At 30.5% G+C, this 21,374-nt stretch overlaps 2 protein-coding genes across 2 annotated transcripts; both read right to left on the minus strand.

Annotated features, from left to right (window-relative positions):
• Positions 1-1,215: 1,215 nt before the first annotated feature.
• LOC115886289 (UDP-N-acetylglucosamine transferase subunit ALG13 homolog) lies at positions 1,216-1,890 on the minus strand. Its single transcript, XM_030905380.1, has one exon. The coding sequence runs from the start codon at positions 1,823-1,825 to the stop codon at positions 1,256-1,258; it is 570 nt and encodes a 189-aa protein (XP_030761240.1). The 5' UTR covers positions 1,826-1,890; the 3' UTR covers positions 1,216-1,255.
• Positions 1,891-6,871: 4,981 nt separating this feature from the next.
• On the minus strand, positions 6,872-21,328 carry LOC115886321 (gustatory receptor for sugar taste 64f-like). The gene is made up of 8 exons (XM_030905415.1): positions 21,205-21,328; positions 17,684-17,835; positions 17,513-17,629; positions 15,678-15,832; positions 14,674-14,836; positions 14,395-14,484; positions 6,993-7,082; positions 6,872-6,943 (listed from the first exon to the last, which is right to left on the minus strand). The coding sequence occupies exons 1-8, from the start codon at positions 21,326-21,328 to the stop codon at positions 6,872-6,874; spliced, it is 963 nt and encodes a 320-aa protein (XP_030761275.1).
• Positions 21,329-21,374: the final 46 nt, after the last annotated feature.

The following is a 21,374-nucleotide window of genomic DNA, read 5'->3' on the forward strand; positions in this document are numbered from 1 at the left end:
AAGCCCGCGGTTACATTGGACGCGGGTCCGTGCATTTTTTTAAACGTGCAAGCTCTGACGGAATTTACTCGCACGACTATTTTATTTTAGTGGTTACATTAGATGCGCGTTCATGGTGTCCTGTGTGTCGAGTTTATCAAAACGGACGCCACTACTTTGATGCTGTCTGAGGATTTAATGTTAAAATAACTACTTATGAACAGAAGAAAATGTTAGATAAATTATTTAAATGCAAGAAAAGGGGAAAAAATGAATATGTAAAATATTTGGTGAATTATCTCATCTTCACTGTCGGAGAACATTGTACATACTTGCATGAAAAATAAACGTTTATCGTCACTTGCCTTACTTTCATTCTAAATAGATATTTTCACAGCCCTTCGACAATCTAATAATTTTACTGATATAATAATAAAGCTTTTCTGTATTAAGAGATCTACTCATCAATTTAATATATAAAACATAATTATTATGTTAGTACATGAATAACAGAATCTGTTTTTCTTTGTAAATTTAATTGTCTATATATTTACGAATTTTTGGGTAAATAAATAAAATAAAATAAAATTCTATGATGTACTCATGGTACTATTATCTATCTTATTTATCAAAGTACTTAAAAATTAGCATTTAAGAAGATAAAAAAACTTCTACTTGTACATTATGTCAATCATTATGTTATTACGTTGAATGCTGCTATTTTTGCTTTAGTTTTGTCTTAAATATGCTTGAGCTATGTTTTTAACCCAGAGATAACATATATTTACGAACTGGGTTACGGTATTATGTAAATATAGGGGGGCAAGTAGATGTAACTTAAAACTTGTCGCCTACCCAGTCCCACGGGTCACGAGCCGCCACTGTTGAACAGTTTAAAGAACAAAACTATCAAAGGGGATGACTCCAAATTTACTGATAAATCTCTTAATTCATGTTAAGGGACTCATTGTATTTGTTTTATAATATGTTTGTTATAGTATCGTGAAAATAAATTCACAGACAAAAAATTGAGGGTACAAACTAAACAAAAATTATTGTGGTGGTCAGTTACTCAAACTCTAGCGCTTATTATTGTATGGGAGCCTGGCAAATGAGACACTTAAAAACTTTTTTGAGGCTAAAAAACTTGAATAAAACTTTTTTTTTGTTAAATATATATTACAGTTTAATTATTGTTTTAAATAAAAAACTGATATTTGTAATTGTTATTGATTTTATTTTTATTGAAACACAAACGTTTGGTTTCAAATTACATTTATTTATTGAAGAAACCAAGACATTTACCTAAATATTTGGCAAACAAATTCTTATCTGCTTTTGAGTATGCTTTGAAAGCAGTAGTCAAACCTTCTTCAAGATTATCAACGGTGCAATAATTTAAATGCCCATTTTTTTGCAACTGCTCAGCCAGTTCATTTTGAAGCTTACGAGTATCCATCATATCCTGAGTAATAACCACGAGTAATGGTTTATTACGCTTTAATACAGCTACACAAGATCCAAGATCTGCATCGCTAATTACCAAATCGGCCTTTTTAATTTCCTCATCAAACTCTTCAAAGGAATGATTATATTTCAATGTCAAATTTAGACCACCTCTAAATTTTACAGTTGTGGAATTATTTTTTTTACATATAGCGTGCTTTGAATCGGCACTGATTGATACCTGTAATAATCCAGTGCCAATCTGAATCTGTAGAAAATCGAAACCCAATTTAAATAAAAGTTTTAATATAGATACGTCTGTAGTAATCCTCTTCACAATTTTTTCAAATCTTGTTGTTTCTTTTATCTTAGTTACAAATAGCTTCTTTCCATTCCCCATATTTTTATATTATAATGTAATTTAGAAATACAAAATGCACACCTGTAACATTAACACACCTCTAAATATCATCACAAATCAAAAATCAATAACAACTAGGGTTGTTCCTTGAAACTTTTCGATATATACAACTACATTTTACAAGATGTAAAAAAATCAGTGCAAATAAATACACTAGGCGATGGCTTGTTAAAAACCAATGGGTTGTGTTTCATATAGAATGTTTTGAAGTAATAGTCTAAGAGCTAGCAACGTTTTCGAGAAAGTATTTTAAGACGTCTGGCTCTTTGATATATCTTTTACTATGCTCTCTGGAATAGCATGCGGCCCGTCTGGCTGCCGATACCCGGTGCGTTTACTACTGCGCATCGGAAGAAGATCCTATATTTTTTTATTAATTTAGTCCTATAAATTCTAGTATTGAATATAAATCGAATATGTCTCCATAGCGCAGTGCTTAGAGTTTCCGACCACGAACCGAAGATTCAGAGTTCAAATCCGGGTCAGGTCATAGACTTTTTTATTTTATTTTCGTTTATATTCTGATAGTAAAGTATTAAATAATTCTGGTAATTAAAAAAAACAAAAATTTTTTGGTTATACACGATGGATCAGAATCACAAATATTATAGACTTTCAAAAACGGCTCGCACTTGAAAATTGAGATTTAAGCATTATCTCTCTTCTTAGTCTTATTTGAGCATTTTTATATACAGAGTGGCGATCAAACATTTCTACACTTGCAATACTGCATTATATTTTTTGTCATCGACTAATTTCAAAATAAAAAAAATATTTAGTGCACTTATTAGTTAATTTAGAAACTTTTCTGTATCTGCATATTTTTTCCTACATTTACAGAGTCCGGCAATAGTGTATCAGGCATCTGTAGCTCCTAGAATAAAAAATGGGAATTTTGTTTAAGTGCAAACCTAAAGTATGCACGAGGATGTATTTCAGGAAAATATTTAACTGTTATAGGGTGGCACAAAAAGTGTGAATGGACTAGGATGATTTTTTTAAAATGGAATACCCTTTATATTATTGCATTTTTGGCTTCCTTTCAGATCACTTTAAATAATCATAAGATATGAATTTCGATAATGTCAGAGATATTAATAAATAAAAAATATATCTTTTTTAATCTTCCTTAAAAAACTATTACAACTACAAGAACTGTCCTGAAATCAAAACTATATTAAGTATTAAGTATTTACTTTAGATGGTCTATACATACTTTGCTATAAATATCGTAATATTAAATCAAACAGGGTGTTGCAACGAGTTAGATTCATAAGATAAATGATTTTAAGCTTTGCCTTGATATTAAAATGAAGTTGAGACGAAACAATTTAAAGTTTTTATTATTTTTATATTTCTACTTCTTCTGTTGCTATCGTAAAAATTAAGCGTTGTAATATGTTCATAATTAAATTTGATTTTCATTCTTCATAAAATACTTAATTATTTTATGCATTGTCCTGAAACTAAGTTAAACTTAGAGAGGTGACAATCGTAATCAGTGGTGTTATAAAAAAAATAAAATGTATTAATTTTATAAATCATTTTAAAAATGTGTTAGCCTACGGACAAACAGAAAGCGAGTAAAATCAGCTTTTAAATCGTTTTTTAGTAATAAATCGTTTAAATCGTTTTTTTGTGACTAGAAATAAAATAACAAAAAATTTACAAGTGGCCCGACCAAAAGCGTTTAGTGCTTTTTAACGTATAAAAAAGACGCTTTTTTGTTTACTGTGTGTCTAATGTGTCTAATGTCTGTGTGTTTGTCTGTGTGTCTATGTGGCTAATACATTTATTAAAATATTTTATAAAACTAATAAAATATTTCTTCATAACTTCACTGCATACGATTGTCACCTCTTTATTAAATAGATTGATTGATCTTTTTTTGGTTGAAGCGTTTACACTACGACACGCTTTTGGTTGGGTCACTCGTCTATAGTGTGATCTAGTGTTTTTATACTTAGTTTTGATGATTTATTGTTCAAATTTAATTTTAACACAAACTGAACTGTACTGTGGTGGTTAACTTTACCTATATAGCACAGAAAATTCACCCCAAGTACGGTAAACTTAACCAAACTTAATTTTTTTCTTATCGCGATTATTACTTTCTTTGTTATTTTAGGGTAGTCCGCTTAAAATAAATAGCTATACCTACACCATGCATGAGTATGCAAAAATTTCGCAAAATTTAAAATATGATTTTTAACGTGTCGAAGTTTAAAGTCGGCAAAAGTGACTCCTGTTTTTCTGCAACGGTTCTGCAAAGAACAATACAATTGCACTCATATTTCACATAATGTTCTGTTGTGACAGTTGTTCTGTTGTTTTTGTATTTGAGTATTTATCTATTTACATTTTACAAAAACGTTTAAATCGTTTTTTGCGACTAGAAATAAAATAACATAAACATTTACAAGTGGCCCGACCAAAAGCGTTTAGTGCTTTTTAATGTATAAAAAGACGCTTTTTTGCTTTCTGTGTGTCTTACCTACTGGCTAATTGTATTGTATTGTATTTTACTAAGAATGAGTCCCAGGTGGGACCCTCCACTGAGGCCGCGAGGGTCTATTGTGGCTCAGTTTCTACAAGCTCTTTAATAGAAAAAGAGCATTAAAGTTCACCCTCAAGACCCAGCCTTTTAACATAGGCCGTTATGTCCGAGGGTGATATGTCTTCTAGGTCTGATAGGTCTAGCGTGGGTTTGCCAAACACCTCAAACCTGGTCCTGCCCCCAGCGGGGCAGGTACACATAACGTGCTTCATTGTTTCGTCATCTTCCATACAGAGTCGGCATTCGGCGTCTTCCACCAGTCCCATCCTCTGTAGGTGTGATCTCAGCCGGCAATGGCCCGTGTATACTGCAGTAAGCGTACGCGCTCCGTTCCTACCAGCCTTTAGGAGTTCATCTGTTCTACGTTTGGATGGCCCTGCTAGGATTGTCTTGGCATCTAATGTCTACTGGCTAATACATTTATTAAAATGTTTTATAAAATTAATAAATTTATATTTCTTCATAACTTCACTGCTTACGATTGTCACCTCCTTATTAGATAGATTTTTGATTTTTTTGTTTGAAGCGTTTAAACTACGACACGCTTTTGGTTGGGTCACTCGTCTATAGTGTGATCTAGTGTTTTTATACATAGTTTTTATACAGTTTTGATGATTTACTGTTCAAATTTAATTTTAACACAAACTGAACTATACTGTGGTGGTTAACTTTACCTATATGACACAGAAAATTACTTATATGACACAAAATTACTTACCTATATGACACAACCAAACTAAACCAAACCAAAACTTGACTAACCTTATTTTTTTCTTATCACAATTATCACAATTATTACTTTTTTTGTTATTTTATGGTAGTCCGCTTAAAATAAATAGCTATCAAACAAACCAAACCATGCATGCATATGCAAAAATTTTGCAAAATTTAAAATATGATTTTTAACGTGTCGAAGTTTAGAGTCAGCAAAAGCGACCCCCGCTTTTCTGCAACGGTTCGGCAAAGAACAATACAATTACACTCATATTTTACATAATGTTCGGTTGTGACAGTATTGTTTTTGTATTTGAGTATTTATCCATTTACATTGCTAAAATTGGGTTAGAATATTAATCAATCAAGCAGAAAAAAAAAATCATCATGGGTGTTTGGGAAGGCTCGAAAGGAAATTGGACAGTTATTTTCTTACCGTTATTAATATGGTATGATAGGGCATAATTCTGGACCATAGTGCCCCCCAATACATTGCACCGCACATTGATTAATGATAATTATTGTTAGTTCCCAGTAATAATTAGTACACAGAAAGAAAAAAAAATTTGGGTGTTTGGGACGGCTCGAAAGGAAACAATGTTTTTGCGACGTTTCGCGACTTTATTGTCGCTTCTTCAGGCACCAGAACATATATTAATCCATATTATGCCTACAAACATTTATGGCGATTCCAACCGCTATAAACCCAACCGCCCATTAAGCCATGAATGTTTGTAGGCATAATATGGATTAATATATGTTTTGGTGCCTGAAGAAGCGACAATAAAGTTGCGAAACGTCGCAAAAACATTGTTTCCTTTCGAGCCGTCCCAAACACTCAAAATTTTTTTTTTCTTTCTGTGTACTAATTATTACTGGGAACTATCAATAATCATCATTAATCAATGTGCGGTGCAATGTATTGGGGGGCACTATGGTCCAGAATTATGCCCTATCATACCATATTAATAACGGTAAGAAAATAACTGTTCAGGACTATAAATTCCAACTATCGATATATCTCAATTATCGATATGTCGATAATTATCATCGATTCATTCTCTAAGATTCATTTTTCTCGATTCAATTTCTAAGAAATTACGACCGTGAGAAATCCTTCATTTAAGTAAAAACAATCTTTGTCTTGTTACGTGGGTAATAACAGGATACTGTCATCTCAACAAACACCTCAGTAGATTAAAGCTAAGAAACAACGGCGAACGCAGATTCTGTGAGGAATGTAGTGAAACACCAGAAGACTTTATCACTGAGTGCGCTGAGACGACAACCGTTCGTGCCATAAACTTTGGTACGGCTGATGTCGAAGATGGATAGCTGGCCTCTGTGGAGCCATCTCAGCTACTGGCTTGTGTCAAAGCCCTGAGACTGTATGATGAGTTATAAGTCGTTGTAACTTAAGAAAGGGGGACATACAACAGATTTGTAAGGTCGTGGTGATTAACTCCCCTCCCAAACATTCTACATTCTACATCCATATATCAATAACTTTGAAGTCACCTGTTGTTATTCGATATATCGATAACTATCGATGTATCACAAAAAATCCCATCTCTATCCAGGACCTGGCTCAATATAGCGATGGCGCAATCGCTCTACAGATACTGCCAGTTTTTATCTAGAATTTTATAAAACACTATGAAATGATGTACTTTTTTAAAACTTTTATTAAAATATTTTCACACATATGTAAACTATGTAATTCATCTCACTAACATATTTTATTTAATAATTTCTTATTCAATTTGCCTAAAATTTTGAACAAATTGTATAATAACTAACTCGTACGTTACAACTGCGTTTGATATCTAAAATAAAAAAGAATGTATTTTATCCCTTTCCTTCATTGTCACTTACCTTTAGGAGAAGATGCCTTTGTATTTTAAAGAATTGTTTTCCAGTCAATAGCATGATATCAGATACAACTTGATATAAAAATCTCTCAACCTAAGATAATAATATATGTATTAAATCCTATAGTTTCTGTATCACAATTAATTTTTTCTTACCTCTAAGTTATAAAGCTCTGAAGGGACTGAAACCAGTATATCCAAAATACCCTCGTTCTCGTGATGAATAGATCCACAAAAGAAAGATATTAATACAATTTTTCCAATCATAAAACTTAATTTAATTGCATAAATTAATTTTTGGAAATGTTGTTCTGCGTCTTCAAGCATTACGATTCCAAATCCATATAATAATAAGTAAGTTATGTTAAACAAATATGATGTTACTATTAACCAACCTAATGTATCATTTAATGTCGTACACAAATACACCAGATTACAATATTCTCTTTTTGTAGACCTCCATAAGTCATTATCTATCTAAAAAAGTTTTAAATTTTATTTTAAGAAAGATTCGTTTTTTTTTTAACCGTTGACGTTCTTAATACCCAAGTAACATTTTTCGGAGCCTAAAGTTTTATTAAAAGGTAACGGATATTTATAAAAGGTCTATAAGGAACCTTAACATTTATAAGAGTGTTTAAAGTCTTATAAGAACACTATTGGTGTTAAAAGTTTTGTAACACCTCGAAAAAATACCAAAATACTTGAAGTTTAATAATATTGCATCCAAAATGTTTTCGTTACCTGATTTATAAAACCTTTGGTATTGGTTACTTAAGGTTTTTTAAAAGGGTTTTATAACGTTCTTGAAAACCTTATTATAAAACTTTTACTCTTGGAGTTTTATAGCTTGCTTCGTAAAACCCTTATAAATCTTAAGGCACCTAATAAACATTCTACAGCTACTACAAAACCTAAAGAATTTTATAAAACTTATAGGCTCAGTAGCAACTCCTTTCATGTGTAGAATAGGGGGCGCTATATTTTTAGGGTTAGGTTATGTTTTATGTTCCTGTTTTGCTTTTGTAAACCAAAGACGGAAGTAGAAAGAAAAAATTGGAAAAAATTAAATACATTAGCAGTTTTTATAGAAAGTGCGTTAAAACCCGCGAAAATATTTTGGGAAGCACACCACCTACAACTACTAAAAATTACCAAAACTTAGACATTTCTCAAGAAGATATATTGCCAAATACTTCGACTGAATCGACTGCCACCGATGAAGGAAGGGGCAAAGGACCTTTGGAAGAATGTATAGATATCAGGGAAATTTGGTCAAAGACGGACAGATTTTCCATCTTCTGTGGTTTGGACAATTTTGAAGTGTATTGAAGGGCTTTGTTTTAATTATTTTGATTAACAAATTGTTTTGCAAAAGCCAAAGCGCCCGAAACAAAAAGTGGGGTTATAGGCAATGGTCAAGTTTCTATAAAAATATTTTTGGTAACTTATAAAACTATTAAGTATCACAAAAGCACCTCAAGTTTTATTGGAAGAGCAAAATTCCCATGACACCTAGGGAAGTGTTATAAGGCCCATATAAAACTAGAGGTTTTTAAAAGGCGAAATGGCGAACATGACGTCCTTTTATAAGGCGGCCATTTTATGTTTGTGTTGTTGTACTTACACAAAAAAGAAAAATATTGCATTTTAAGCAATATTACCGAAGCTTTAAGACGTATTTTTTCAAAAGCATGGGGTTAAGAAATGTTGCGCAGTTTATTTGCAAAAAAAACAAATCATGAGACTTAAATTTAATTTTTTGGTTTTTACAAAATAAATTATATTTGAGTTCTAAACGGGGGCGCTTTAGTTTTAAGAAGGGTAAAATGTTAATATTACTCGATAAATTTTCCGTGCCAATAAAATTTAGTCCTCATAGAATTCTTACAGAGTATTTAAGTTGTTATGATAATTATTATAACACGCCATTTTCATCAAAGTGAAAATCCATTGCTGTCAACTTTAAACTACAAGCAGAATAATAATGACAAGGACTTGAAATAGAATATATAGCAAACAAACGTTGTAGAAAGAGATGAACTTAAAAGGGGCGTTTTTTATTTTGGTGTTTATAAACACTATAAAAGCAATATAAAGGTTTTAAAGAGGTAACGAAAATGTATTCCTTGCCGCTATAAAACTTATTTATGGTTTATAAAGGTAAAGACAACCTCTTAGTTACCAATAAATGGAGAGTAAAGGTTACGTTAAAGGTTTTATAAGGTACTAAAATTTGGTCACCGTTACCTTTATAAGATTCTCCATTTAAGTGCTATAGGGGTGTTATAAGGGTAACGAAAACGTTTCGGGAACAATTGATAGGCTCTTAGGTTTTATTAAGTAGGTTATCGAAACGTAACCATTACCATTATAAAACAAAAAATGTTAGTTGGGTAGGAACGTCAACGGTTTTTGTAGACGTCTCTGTTTAAAAAAAACTAAAGTTTTCTCGAATAGTTGCATTTAAATATTTTAAATAGTTTTTTTCTTTATTCTTTGTATTTTTTTGCTTCCGACGACTGAAAGAGATAAACTTTCCAAAACTTTAAGCATTTTTTTGTTCATTAGGCAAATTTGTTTATCTGTAAACCTAACTGCTGACAAGTAGTGTCCGTTGGATTAACGCAGCAGTGTTTACAAAAAAAACAATTTTATTTTGTAGATTTTCTTGCAGTGGCGAAATACTCATATAGGATTTTTTTGGGGAGATGAATCCGCCACAGAGGTATAAACATTTTTTAAGAAAGATCTAGTGTTTTGATAATTGAGTTTTAGGCAGACAACAAAGTGAGAGAGATTTAAAGCCGTATTATAAAAGTATATCGTCAGAAGGAGAACTGCAGTGGGATTCTGTAAGCTCCGTAGCAAGAAATTTTTTGCCTAGTCTATCTTATTTTTATACGATTGATGAGTCACTAGACAGGAAATGTGTTTACAGAATCGTACTGCAGTGGTACTAGATGGTGTCCAAATGATAACTCACCTTAAGTGAAATTGGGCAAGAGATATAGCTCGAATGCCAGATAATGGTGGACTAAACGCATCATAGAATGGCGTTTGAGATTTGATGCTTTTTGAAATAGAGAAATACCCCTACTAGATGGCCAGATTACATAAAAAGAATTAAAACCAAGGAGGCGGGGTCTAAGTCTTGCAGTGGATAAAATTGGTATTTTTAATTAATTTGAAAATTCCTAATTAAAATATATTTTTTTTGTGTTTTTTTCTTTAACAAGGGGCCCTCTTTTCCCGGAAAACTTGCGACCAGAGAAGTCTATTATGGTTGTCCCCTTTCTATATCTGCACCCATTTTCCTATCCCTGTGCCCTGCACTAGCTTATGCAGGTCCTTGATAGGATGGGGGAGCATAGTTCCTCCGGTCCTAGCCTAGCTTTCCCAAATTTTTGTGTTTAATTTATACAACAACAATTGTGACATAAAACACTTTTTTAACAAAAGTAGAAAAAACTATTGTTTTGTAATTATTATTTGGGACTGTCAGGTGATGGGGGGGGGGGGTTATTAATTACCAGTAGCACATTTCTGTGCATTTCATGATATTATTGTGGCTTTTTGCATATCATAAATATTTTAATTTCTTTTGTTTTACTTAAAAAAAAATTCTAGATATATTTAGACTTTACTTACTCTCGCTTTTATTAAAAATATTAATCTTTTCTTTATTTGACACAGTCTACTGGTAAAAGAAATAGAGATAAACACAATCAGCATATTATTGAACTCGCAGATAAACATTTTTTGAAACTCTAATATCTGTAATATAAAAATGAACATTAACTTGATCAAAAATAAAGGAAAGGAATGCAATTACATTAACAATTACAGACCAAATTAAGTAATAAATACTTGTTCCGGAACTATGTAATTCATTTTCATTTCGTCGACATATTGATAAAAATGAATACACTAGAAAAAGAAAATGTGTATAAGTAAGCTGGTATATGGGAAATAATTCATTTATACCTAAAGTAGCTATTATTGATATTTGTGATGCATGTTGCATAATACGTCTTGATTTTACATTGTATTCCTCATAAAGCTGCATACTGCTTTCAACGTATTTCCATTGCTTAATTAGCCAGGGCCACTTGTAAGCCAAATATATAAAATAAAAAATATGGAAAATGGATTCCATACTTATTAAAAGAAACACTGAAATTTAATATTAAATACATTTATACATGGAAAATGGACAGAAAATATTGACAGATGAGTCAAACAGATATGAAGAAAATGGAAGATAGAGAAAAGTAAAAAAAATAAACATAATTTCTTGAAATCAGACAGTTGAAAATGATATTTCTCTCATAAATTATTTTATTAACTTATTAGCTTTGTTTGCACAGCGAAATATCCAACCGGTTGTCAATTTGTTTCTATTGATCGTTGGTTTCCAACTGATCTTAAACCTGGTTGTAGAATATGTAATATAATTTATTATATTAAATGAAATAAATTGGTATACTACAAAATTTTAATTATTGGCTTACCTATTTTATCAATGACAAGGCTATTCAGCATCTGAATGACTCTAAAACGTATTATTATGACCACTATATGTAAGATACTTAAAATTAGGCAATAAAACATTTTCCAAGAATAAAATTGAACTTTTAAATAAACACTTGTATCTTGTCTGATGCCTTGCAACGGAAAAATCCAAAACAATTCTAAGCATCTTAAATATAAAGATATATTTTGGCGAAACGAATTATTCTTCTTTAAGATGTCAAATTTTTTCGTCATTTTCATGTAAGTTCTTAATATAGTCTGAAACCTAGCAGCTGAGAGATTGTCTGATAAAGTGTTTGTAAAGAAAACAAACGCGACAACGAAAATATAAATTTATTATTTTTATTTTATTATTATCTATCAACAATGAAGGTGAATACAAAAATACTTATCAAGACTAACAATAAGCAACATGTCATAATAATATATATATATTTTGAAGCAGAACAACACCTTTTTATAAAATACATATAATATAGTTTTAATAAAACATTCTTATTATAGAAATACAAAATTATAAAATTAAAGAATTATTTTTACAAGCTATTTCACAAAGAGATAAGTTTGAGTGTCTTGATTCAATAGCTGGGGAAAACTGAAATATCATTAATTCGAAATGCACAACAGTTGCTGCTGCCTAAAATTAAAAAAATATATTGCATTAAATATTTATATTTTTTTACTATATTTATTATATTTTTATTTAGTTTTAATATTAAGAAATGAAATAGTATTAACACCAATTATTATTCACGTAGTATTTCACTTATAGATTTTCTGAGCTTATTTTATAATGTTTTTAATTGTTTATGTTTAAAAAAAGTTTTAGGAACAATATAATGTTCATTTTAGAAACTAACTGTAATAAATTAATAACTTGGTTTATATTATAACTGTGTAATTTTCCTAAAGACGCCCGGTGCCGTTCGAGAAGTGTTCCAGAACAAATAGAAGCTGGTGAAACGATGAACGCGGCTAAGAATTTTCGAGCTAAATCGGGACTGTCTGTTTCTCTCATATATAAGCCGACGCCTGGAGCCTGAAGAGGACAGAGAACAAACAGACGTTTGACGTGTACAGTTGCCGCGCGCTAAATTCAAAATAAATTCCTTTTAGTTAAATAGTTAGATAAATTGTAAATAAGTTATAAATAGTTCTTTAAGTAGTTTTATCGTTATTGTTTTGTTACTTAGTGTTAAATAAATTGTGTTTAAATAAATTAGACTTTCTATCCATACGGAACCGACGAAAAACGTAACAATTGGTGTCAAGTGTGGCGTGTGAGATAGACTAGAAAAATAAAAATACTGACAATGGCTCCGAAAAAATTATTGAAAGACTTGAAAATGTCGGAATTGGAATCGCATACTGGAAGAGAGGGAATACGAGACAGATGGAAAGAAAAGCATTTTGCAAGCCAGACTGAGAAATGTTTTGATTGAGGAAGGTGAGGATCCGGACACATTTTGCTTTGAGTTGGAAGATGACCTTGACTTGTCCTTACAAAAATTAGAAGATAAAATTACGAAAAATTCCAGGGAATTGCAAGACAATTTAAACGTCAATTTGAATAATTTAGAAGATAAAATCAGTGATAAAATTATGAAAAATTCCCAGGATTTAATTAATATTTTAGAAGATAAGATCGCAGGAAATTCTAAAAACATACAAGCCAACTTTAATAATAAAATACTTAATTTAAAAGAAAAGATAACAAAAAATTCCAGGGAATTAAAAGAAAAGATAGTAGAAAATTCCACGGAGCTGCAAGGCACAATAACACAAATTGAAGACGATGTAAACAGAAAAATCGAAATTTTCAAAGAAGAAATAGCGAAGGCGAATTCACCAAAACGTCAAGAATCATCGGAGGACCCGAAACTAGTCGAGGACCTCGAAATATGCCTCAAAGTCAGTTATGAAACCTCCACAGTTTGACGGAAAAACCGCTTGGGCCAACTATTTTGCCAATTTGAACGCCTGGACGATCACTGAAAAAGCTACCGCTTTGACTATCGCATTGCGAGGAGATGCGACTGACATCCTGCAGACACTGTCACCATCGGAACAGGGATATTATCAGCAATTGGTACGACATTTAGAAATGAGGTACGGCCAAGCTCATTTGGAGCATTTCTATCATTCCCAGCTCAAAAATCGCATTCAGAAGTCAAATGAGTCTCTGCAGGAGTTTGCAGCGGACATATATTCGCCTTGTGTACCCTGCTACACCCGAAAATGTTATGGAGCGGTTAGCAGTACCGGCATTCTCAGATGGCCTACGTGACAACGAGACAAGGCAAGCACTTCTTCTAGCCCACCCAACGTACTTGGTGGATGCTTTAGCACGTGCCGTAAAATTTGAGGCCGCGAAACAAAGTTCTCGGTCTTTAGGAAGAATACGGGCCATCGACGAATGTTCTGACGAGTCCGTGGAAAGCATTGTAGGCAAAGAATTGCGGCCAGGCAGTATACGTAAGAAGTCACTGTAAAGAAAAGAACCTGAATCCAGCTTCGCCAAATATCGAATTAAAGGGACACACATCGAGCAGTACCCAACAGGTTCCAACGAAAACTGCTCAAGTCGCATCGCTACAATCACTAGTGATTATATTCCTAGAGTTTACAGTAAAAATATTTATATTCGTAATAAGAAATAAGATACTTACTCAAAATAAAATCAAAGGTTTATAATTAAATATATTACCTATCTTTATTTGTCTATTAATTATGTTTTTATATTCTTTAGTAATATTTTTTACATATGTAATACTTCCGATTTAATAGTTTAGTGAATAAACTCGTGAGCTGTTTTTATACTACTATTTTATCTCTTGAAAGACTTTCTTTTGAAGAAATTTTGAACTAACTCGCAATAGAAAATTCTTCGTTATAAGGAAGAAACCGTGTCCAGTTATTCCATTAGGTAAATAGTTTATCTGAGTAATAAGCCGGCTAACCTAAAATAAAGGCAAAATTTAATATGTATTACCATTACAAAGTAATATTATATAAACTGCTTCACATGAGTTAGAAATAATTAGGTAATTTAAATTAAAAAATAAAAACACACAAATTAAAAATTATTGTGATATCTAGTTAAAATTACAAATTTCTAACTCTTGTGTGGATAAATATATTTAACATACATCAGTGGTATAGCTTTCTGTAGGTAAAGCATACAAATATTTCAATGGCTTTCTAGCTGCTTCGTTCAAAGTAGCGGAATATAGGGAAACAGCGATCACTCGAAAGACAATGAATCCAAACGAATAGAAAAAGTAAACACTATCAATAATACCTTCCCTCTCTCTAAAACAAATATTACTAATAATATTGTATATACACTCAGATGCGAAAAAAGCATATCGTCAAGTTTAAAGTGTTATATTTTTTTATTTTTAGCTCTATTTTCATGAATTTTTAGCAAGCTGTATATAAATCTATAAACTTTAATTCATAACCTCATGTTTTTATAAACTTTAATATGTAGCTTATCATACAGGGTTAATTAACGGGTTCAATTTTACCGTAATTTTAAAACACCCTATGCAATAATTTCGTTAGTAACTTTTCCTAAAACATTACCAACGAGGGTGGCTCATTAGCATATTTTTTAGAAAAAGCGTTTTTTTTACGAATAGTTTGGTACCTGAGACTTTAGGATTGAAATTTATATTATAACTTTTTTTAGCGAAAATGTTAATGCGGTCTATAAAATATAATTTAATTCGGAATGTAATTTTCTATTGAATAAACTAAAAAAATATAGAGGGAACCAGTTAAAAATCGAAAGTTGTTGTCTTTTCTAGTTAAACAGGAAGTGACCGAAATTAATTGAATACGTCAATTAATCCTGATTTATGCCATATATTAGCATACCAACTCTCTTTTTTTTGTATGAAAAAGATAAAAAGTTATAGGGTGAACCACTCTATCCGAACAATATTTTGCTATATTATGCCATTATTTTTGCTGTACATCATTACGATTGACAGTATTATTTAAATGTCAAGGAATTTAACTCAAATTGATTTATAATGCGGTCATCACAGTTTGTAATATTTTCCTTACTCTAATACTGTCAAGCTATCAGTATATTATAATTTAAAGACACGTTAAAAAAAACCAAAATAATATAAATTTGACTTACTTTATGCTGTTATACAACTGGATGCAAAGAAAAAATATGTTATTTATAAATGATATTAAAACTAGACCAGCAATTTGAGCATCTACTACTTTGGTTAAGCAAGACACTTTATAATAATCTTCTCGTATCTCCTTCCAGAAACTAATTGGTGGATTCTGTAACACAAAGATTAATTATTATACTAGTCCCAATGGATACGGAAAATAACAAGCAATTTGTTATTCATGATGCTGATTTATTAGTGGAACTATATAAGTGAATTTAAAGTAGACAATTAATCGTTGTTGGGTATAGGTGAGTAAGCAACGATTCCTATTTTTTCGAAGCTACACATTCAAGGTATATTTGCATAAATAAAAAAAAAATAGTGATATAAACTTTTAATGAATTTAAGTAAAAAATTAACACACGTCGATTGACCTAGTTTGAGTTCATATTAATGAATATCCTCCAAAAGTGAATAAAAGACACAGAATCCTCACTTATAATTTTTAATTTAATGTGTCTTAATGTGTTAATTTAATGTGTCTTTTATTCCGTCGTTGGATGATATTCATTAAAAACTTAATTTTAGTATCACAATTTTAACTAGTATGATATTCATTTCTTTATATACGGGTGAGTCTTAAATAAGTGCAAATATTTTCAGGACTAGTAGATCTCGATGGAAAAAATATTTTTTCTTTACCGTTTTCCAAAAAATATTTTCTCTTTACCGTTTTTCAAATAAGTCTAAAATAATCGAGTTATCTTACTTTGAGAATTAAAAATATTTGCTTAAATTTTTAGAACCACTGAATCTTTTCTTAATTTTCTTTCTTGTAAGTTTAATCTACTATCTATATACCATATTATCAAGAAAATGTTTTTTAACTAAAATCCAAAAATTCCAAGATTTCAAAAAAAAAATTCGCGAAAAAATACCATAATCGTATTTGCTCAAAATATACTAGCCCTAAAATATTTGCACTTATTAAATTGTGATAATAAAATTATTTTTTTAATAAATATCTTAATATAATTCTTTATATATTGTTTTGCAAATTATTCTTGGGTATGTGGTTCCAATTAAATAGATTTTTAAATTAAAATCAAATTAATCATAGATATATTATTTCACTGCGACATTTCGTTCACATATTTTTGGAGCATTCTCAAGTATAAATTTCTACAACAATACATAAAACAGTTATTATTTACTTAAAAAAGGATACAAAATGTTATAACTATACAAACATCGAGTCAAATCATAAAAAAAATAATTAAAAAATATATACGAAATATTTGTTTTCTTCATATACAGGGTGAGTCTTAAATAAGTACAAATATTTCGGGACTGGTCTCGATGTATTAAGCAATAATACCTAGTTATAAAATAACTTGGTATAACCAAGTTATTTTACTTACAAAATTTAAAAAAAATTGCATAAATTTAGAACCCCTATGTATGTAGTAGAACTACTAGATCTTTTCTGGGGTTTCTTTCTTGTAAATTTAATCTACTATCTAGCCATATTATCAAGAAATTATGTTATTAATCAAAAACTAAAAAAAATTCAAAAAATTCAAAAAATTCCAAGATTTAAAAAAAAATTCGGCTACTTACACTTATTTAAGTCAGTGAGTCATCCTGTATATTATATACTTTAGATAATGTTACAGTTTAAACATTTCTTTTCATGTTTAAGTCAGCCATATTAATTCGCACTCTATCTAAGTTTATTTTCTATCTAAGTTTGTTGATATGCTCTTGCATTAATCTTTTTATTCAAAGGTTTATAAAAATTTCTAACCATACTTAATATTTGTAAATTACAGATTTAAAAACGAATTACCTTATACTCTTTTATTTTGATGGCTATTTGGTTAAATTTTTCCCTCAGCGATAAACTCATTAAGATGATAAAGACATCAGTAAAGTTCCATGTAAAAGTGCTGATAAAATTAGTAAACTAAAATTAAAATTTCGTTTTAATATATGGTTTTACAATCAACATTTTACAGACCTGGACAAGAGCTCCAGCCAAGTGAGAATAATCTACTAAAGTAAACCACTGCGGAAAAGCAGCACGAAAGTAAGTGGCAATTGGATATTTGTTGAAGTCGGGATGGGGCAAACTGTGGTCAACATTCGTCAGCACAAACAAAATGTGCTCTACTAAAATACAAATATGATATTTATAGAGTTTGTGAATAAATTAATATTTTTTATACATTCAGATGCAAAAACGAAAATTTTTTTCGTCAATTTTAAAATGTTTTTAGCTATATTTTTTCTTGATTTTTTTAGCATACTATATGTAATTAAACTAAAAAAAAATCGGACTTCCATAGTCTTTATTTATTTTCCTTACACAACGTTTCGGTCAGAAATATCACTGATCGTTACCAACTGTGAACTAATATAAATCCTAAAACTACTGAACTTATACAGGGTGTTTCAAAAAACAAAGTCATAATTCGATTTATACAGGGTCCGGCAATAGTGCGTCGGGCATCTGTAGCTCCTAGAATAAAAAACTTGAGAATTCTATTTAAGTGCAAACCTAAAGTATGTATGAGGAAGTATTTCCGAAAAATAATTTAACTTCTATAGGGTGGCTCAAAAAAGTGTGAGTGGATCTGGATGATTTTTTTAAATAGAACACCCTGTATATTATTGCATTTTTGGCTTCCTTTCAGGTCACTTTACATAATCCTAAGATATGAATAAATATATTTCAATCAAAGATATTAAAAAATAAATCAAAAATATATATTTTTCAACCCTTCTTAAAAAAATATTAAAAATACAAGAACTGTTCTGAAATCAAAACTATATTAGATATTTACTTTAGATGGTCTGTTCTTACTTTACTATAAATATGGTAATCGTAAATCATACACGATGTTCAATATTTTACGCCAAACTTTCAAAAATATAAAATAGTTTTTCTTCATTTTTTTAAATTGAACACCCTGTATATTATTTTTTTTTGATGGAGAATTAAAAAATGAACATTTTTTATATTTAAAGTATTTCAAAATTTTTAATAGTTTTCCGGATACACGCGGTATTATTTCATATGGCGCTTTCAATGGTAAAATACGAGAGAAAAATTATTGGGTGGCTTTGATAAACATTTACTGTAGAAAATGCCATATGAAATACAAAACCGGGAATATCTGCGAAACCGTTAAAAATTTTGAAATACTCTAAATGCAAAAAATGTTAAATAAAATAAAAGTTTTTAATTGTCCCTCTATTGAAAAAATAATATACAGGGTGTTCCATTAAAAAAAACAAAGAAAAATTATTTTATATTTTAGAAAGTTTGGCGTAGAATTTTGAACATCCTGTATGATTACACTTAAGGTTTGCACTTAAACAAATTTCTCAAGTTTTTTATTTTAGGAGCTACAGATGCCCGACGCACTATTGCCGGATCCTGTATATAATATATAGTCTTTCGATTTATTATAATTTTCTTCCAAGCACTTTTAGTGATTCGAATGAAATTTTGAGGGTGAAAAGTTACTATAAGTGCTACATATTTTAGTGCTTAAAAAGTGTCGATAAATTTATCAGGTACGTGCATATGGGTTATCACTGGAATATTTTCAAAAAAAATCATGTGCGCCACTGCCTTTTTTCTTTTGATATCAAAACTGTGTAGACCGTTTAATGCCAATTAAAAGTTACCTCTTGATATTTTGTCGAATTCGGCCTCCTTGATGAGATAAACGCTATTTTATTAATCACAATTAATAAAATTAAAATAAAAGTTAAATTAATAAATTATATATTTTACCGAATTTATTATTACCGAAATTATTATTATTAACTTTAAAATAACTAATAATATTTTAAGTAACTATATATTTCCATACCCATGTTTATAGGAACTTTTTTTCATATTTTTTGATGAGGAATCAATGGGTACTTATTTTAAATTTTCGCAAGTAAATGATATTAAAATTTTTATAAAATATTAAGAGACAACTTTAAATCGGCATTAAACTGCTTACAGTATTTCGCTGACAAGAGAAAAAAAGGTCAGTGGAGTACATGTAATTTTTTTAGAAAAATAATCCAGTGATAAACCATATGCACGCTGCTGGTGAATATGTCAACATTTTTTTAGCTTTAAAATATGTCGTATTTATAGTAACTTTTACCGTCAAATTTATTATTTATAATATATTACCCTAATTCAAAATGTTAAAAGTACTTGAACGAAAATTATAACAAACCGAAAAAATATTAAGACTTTAACACCCTGTAGCTACGAAACAATGCAGAATCGGACCTATGTTGATATGAAAAATAAATCTTATTTTTACGTGAGGAATCTCCCTACGAGAAATGGTACATGTTATTTGAAACACCCTGTATACTAGAGCCGAAGATTCACCCGTGAATTAGTTGGGTGTAGTCAAGCATGCGGTTGTTCACTAAGAATACTTGGATAGGAGCGTTTTATGAGTGGTTTCCATATTGTTGAAATTTCCATACTTGGATTGCTAAAAATTTTATTATTACTATAGTTACTATTATAATTACTAAGGACACTTCTGGAGTAGTCCCAGACCTAAGAAACAGTTTTAATTTTGCACTGCTTGGCTATTCGCCTGATCTGTTAATTTGTCCCCTGTCTGTTCGTCTTTAAAGTTAGGTTATAAAACTACCCTTTGAAAAACCCTGTATAATAAACAGAATACTAAAGTTAATAAAAAACTAAGTTTACGAATAAAAGTAGATATATTTATACACAGTTTGCTAAATCAAACCAAAATCGTGAAAATAGCACTAAAAAAATAATACCTCATGGCGCGCTTAGACGACTAGTGTATTTGATAATCATTATTTGTTATTGGTATACAGGGTCCGGCAAAGGTGCGTCGGGCATATATACAGAATTTCTAAGTTATTTATTATAGGAGCTACGACGCACTATCGCCGGACCCTGTATGTCAATAAAAATGTTTGCCAAGTACACGAGTCGACAGAGTTCGCCTTAGTGCTGTTTCCCATGGAGCGGAGCGTCCGCACAGAGAGCCCGCGCGGACATGGACGCGGAAGATCCGTCCTGATGATTTCGTCCAACGGCCATCCGTCGAGCCCTTGCTTCGAAGAATCATCCGCGTCCATGTAAAAATATTGATATAAACTCTCTAAACTAAGAATATAAAACTGATATAAACTAAAAAAATTTAAAACTTAACATTTTAAATTTGAAGATTGCTTTTTTTGCATCTGAGTGTGTATAAAACCACCAAATTATTGAGTGTGTGTAAATTTTTTGACTAATGTTTATTTATCATAAAAACGCGTTTTAATTTTTACTACATTTTCATGTTCTTTCTAATTTTCTCGAAAACGGTATGAAAATTTGGAAAAGTATAAACAGGATTGACCATTTTAGAACAAGCAAAAATTTTTATAAAGAGTGCATTTTTCGCAAAATGTCAATTACAAAAAACTTTTTCCTCTTGTAAAGACAACATACCGTATATTATACCTATTAAATATATAGCAGTAACTTACTCAATCCAAAAAACATAAATAATGTAGCTGTCATTATGTTCAGTCTTTTGGCGTTCTTATTAATGGCATAATTTCTCATGGACATCTCAACATAAGAAAATTCCTTAAGAATTTCCTGCCACATTTTTCCTAAGTATATGAAATGAACTGCAGCAAAACTGTTTGATAGG

The sequence above is a fragment of the Sitophilus oryzae genome, unplaced genomic scaffold, assembly GCF_002938485.1.
Source record: "Sitophilus oryzae breed Bouriz unplaced genomic scaffold, Soryzae_2.0 scaffold_482_pilon_pilon, whole genome shotgun sequence".
Lineage (NCBI taxonomy): Eukaryota > Metazoa > Arthropoda > Insecta > Coleoptera > Curculionidae > Sitophilus > Sitophilus oryzae.

Bases quoted from the DNA above. Each gene is read 5' to 3' on its own strand.
- LOC115886289 (XM_030905380.1), bottom strand. From the start codon at position 1,825: ATGGGGAATGGAAAGAAGCTATTTGTAACTAAGATAAAAGAAACAACA.
- LOC115886321 (XM_030905415.1), bottom strand. From the start codon at position 21,328: ATGTGGCAGGAAATTCTTAAGGAATTTTCTTATGTTGAGATGTCCATG. The intron at 17,630-17,683 runs GTCTGTAAAATG...TTTTAATTTTAG, and splicing joins TGGCTGGAGCTCTTGTCCAG to TTTACTAATTTTATCAGCAC. The intron at 15,833-17,512 runs GTAATTCGTTTT...TTTGTGTTACAG, and splicing joins TCAAAATAAAAGAGTATAAG to AATCCACCAATTAGTTTCTG.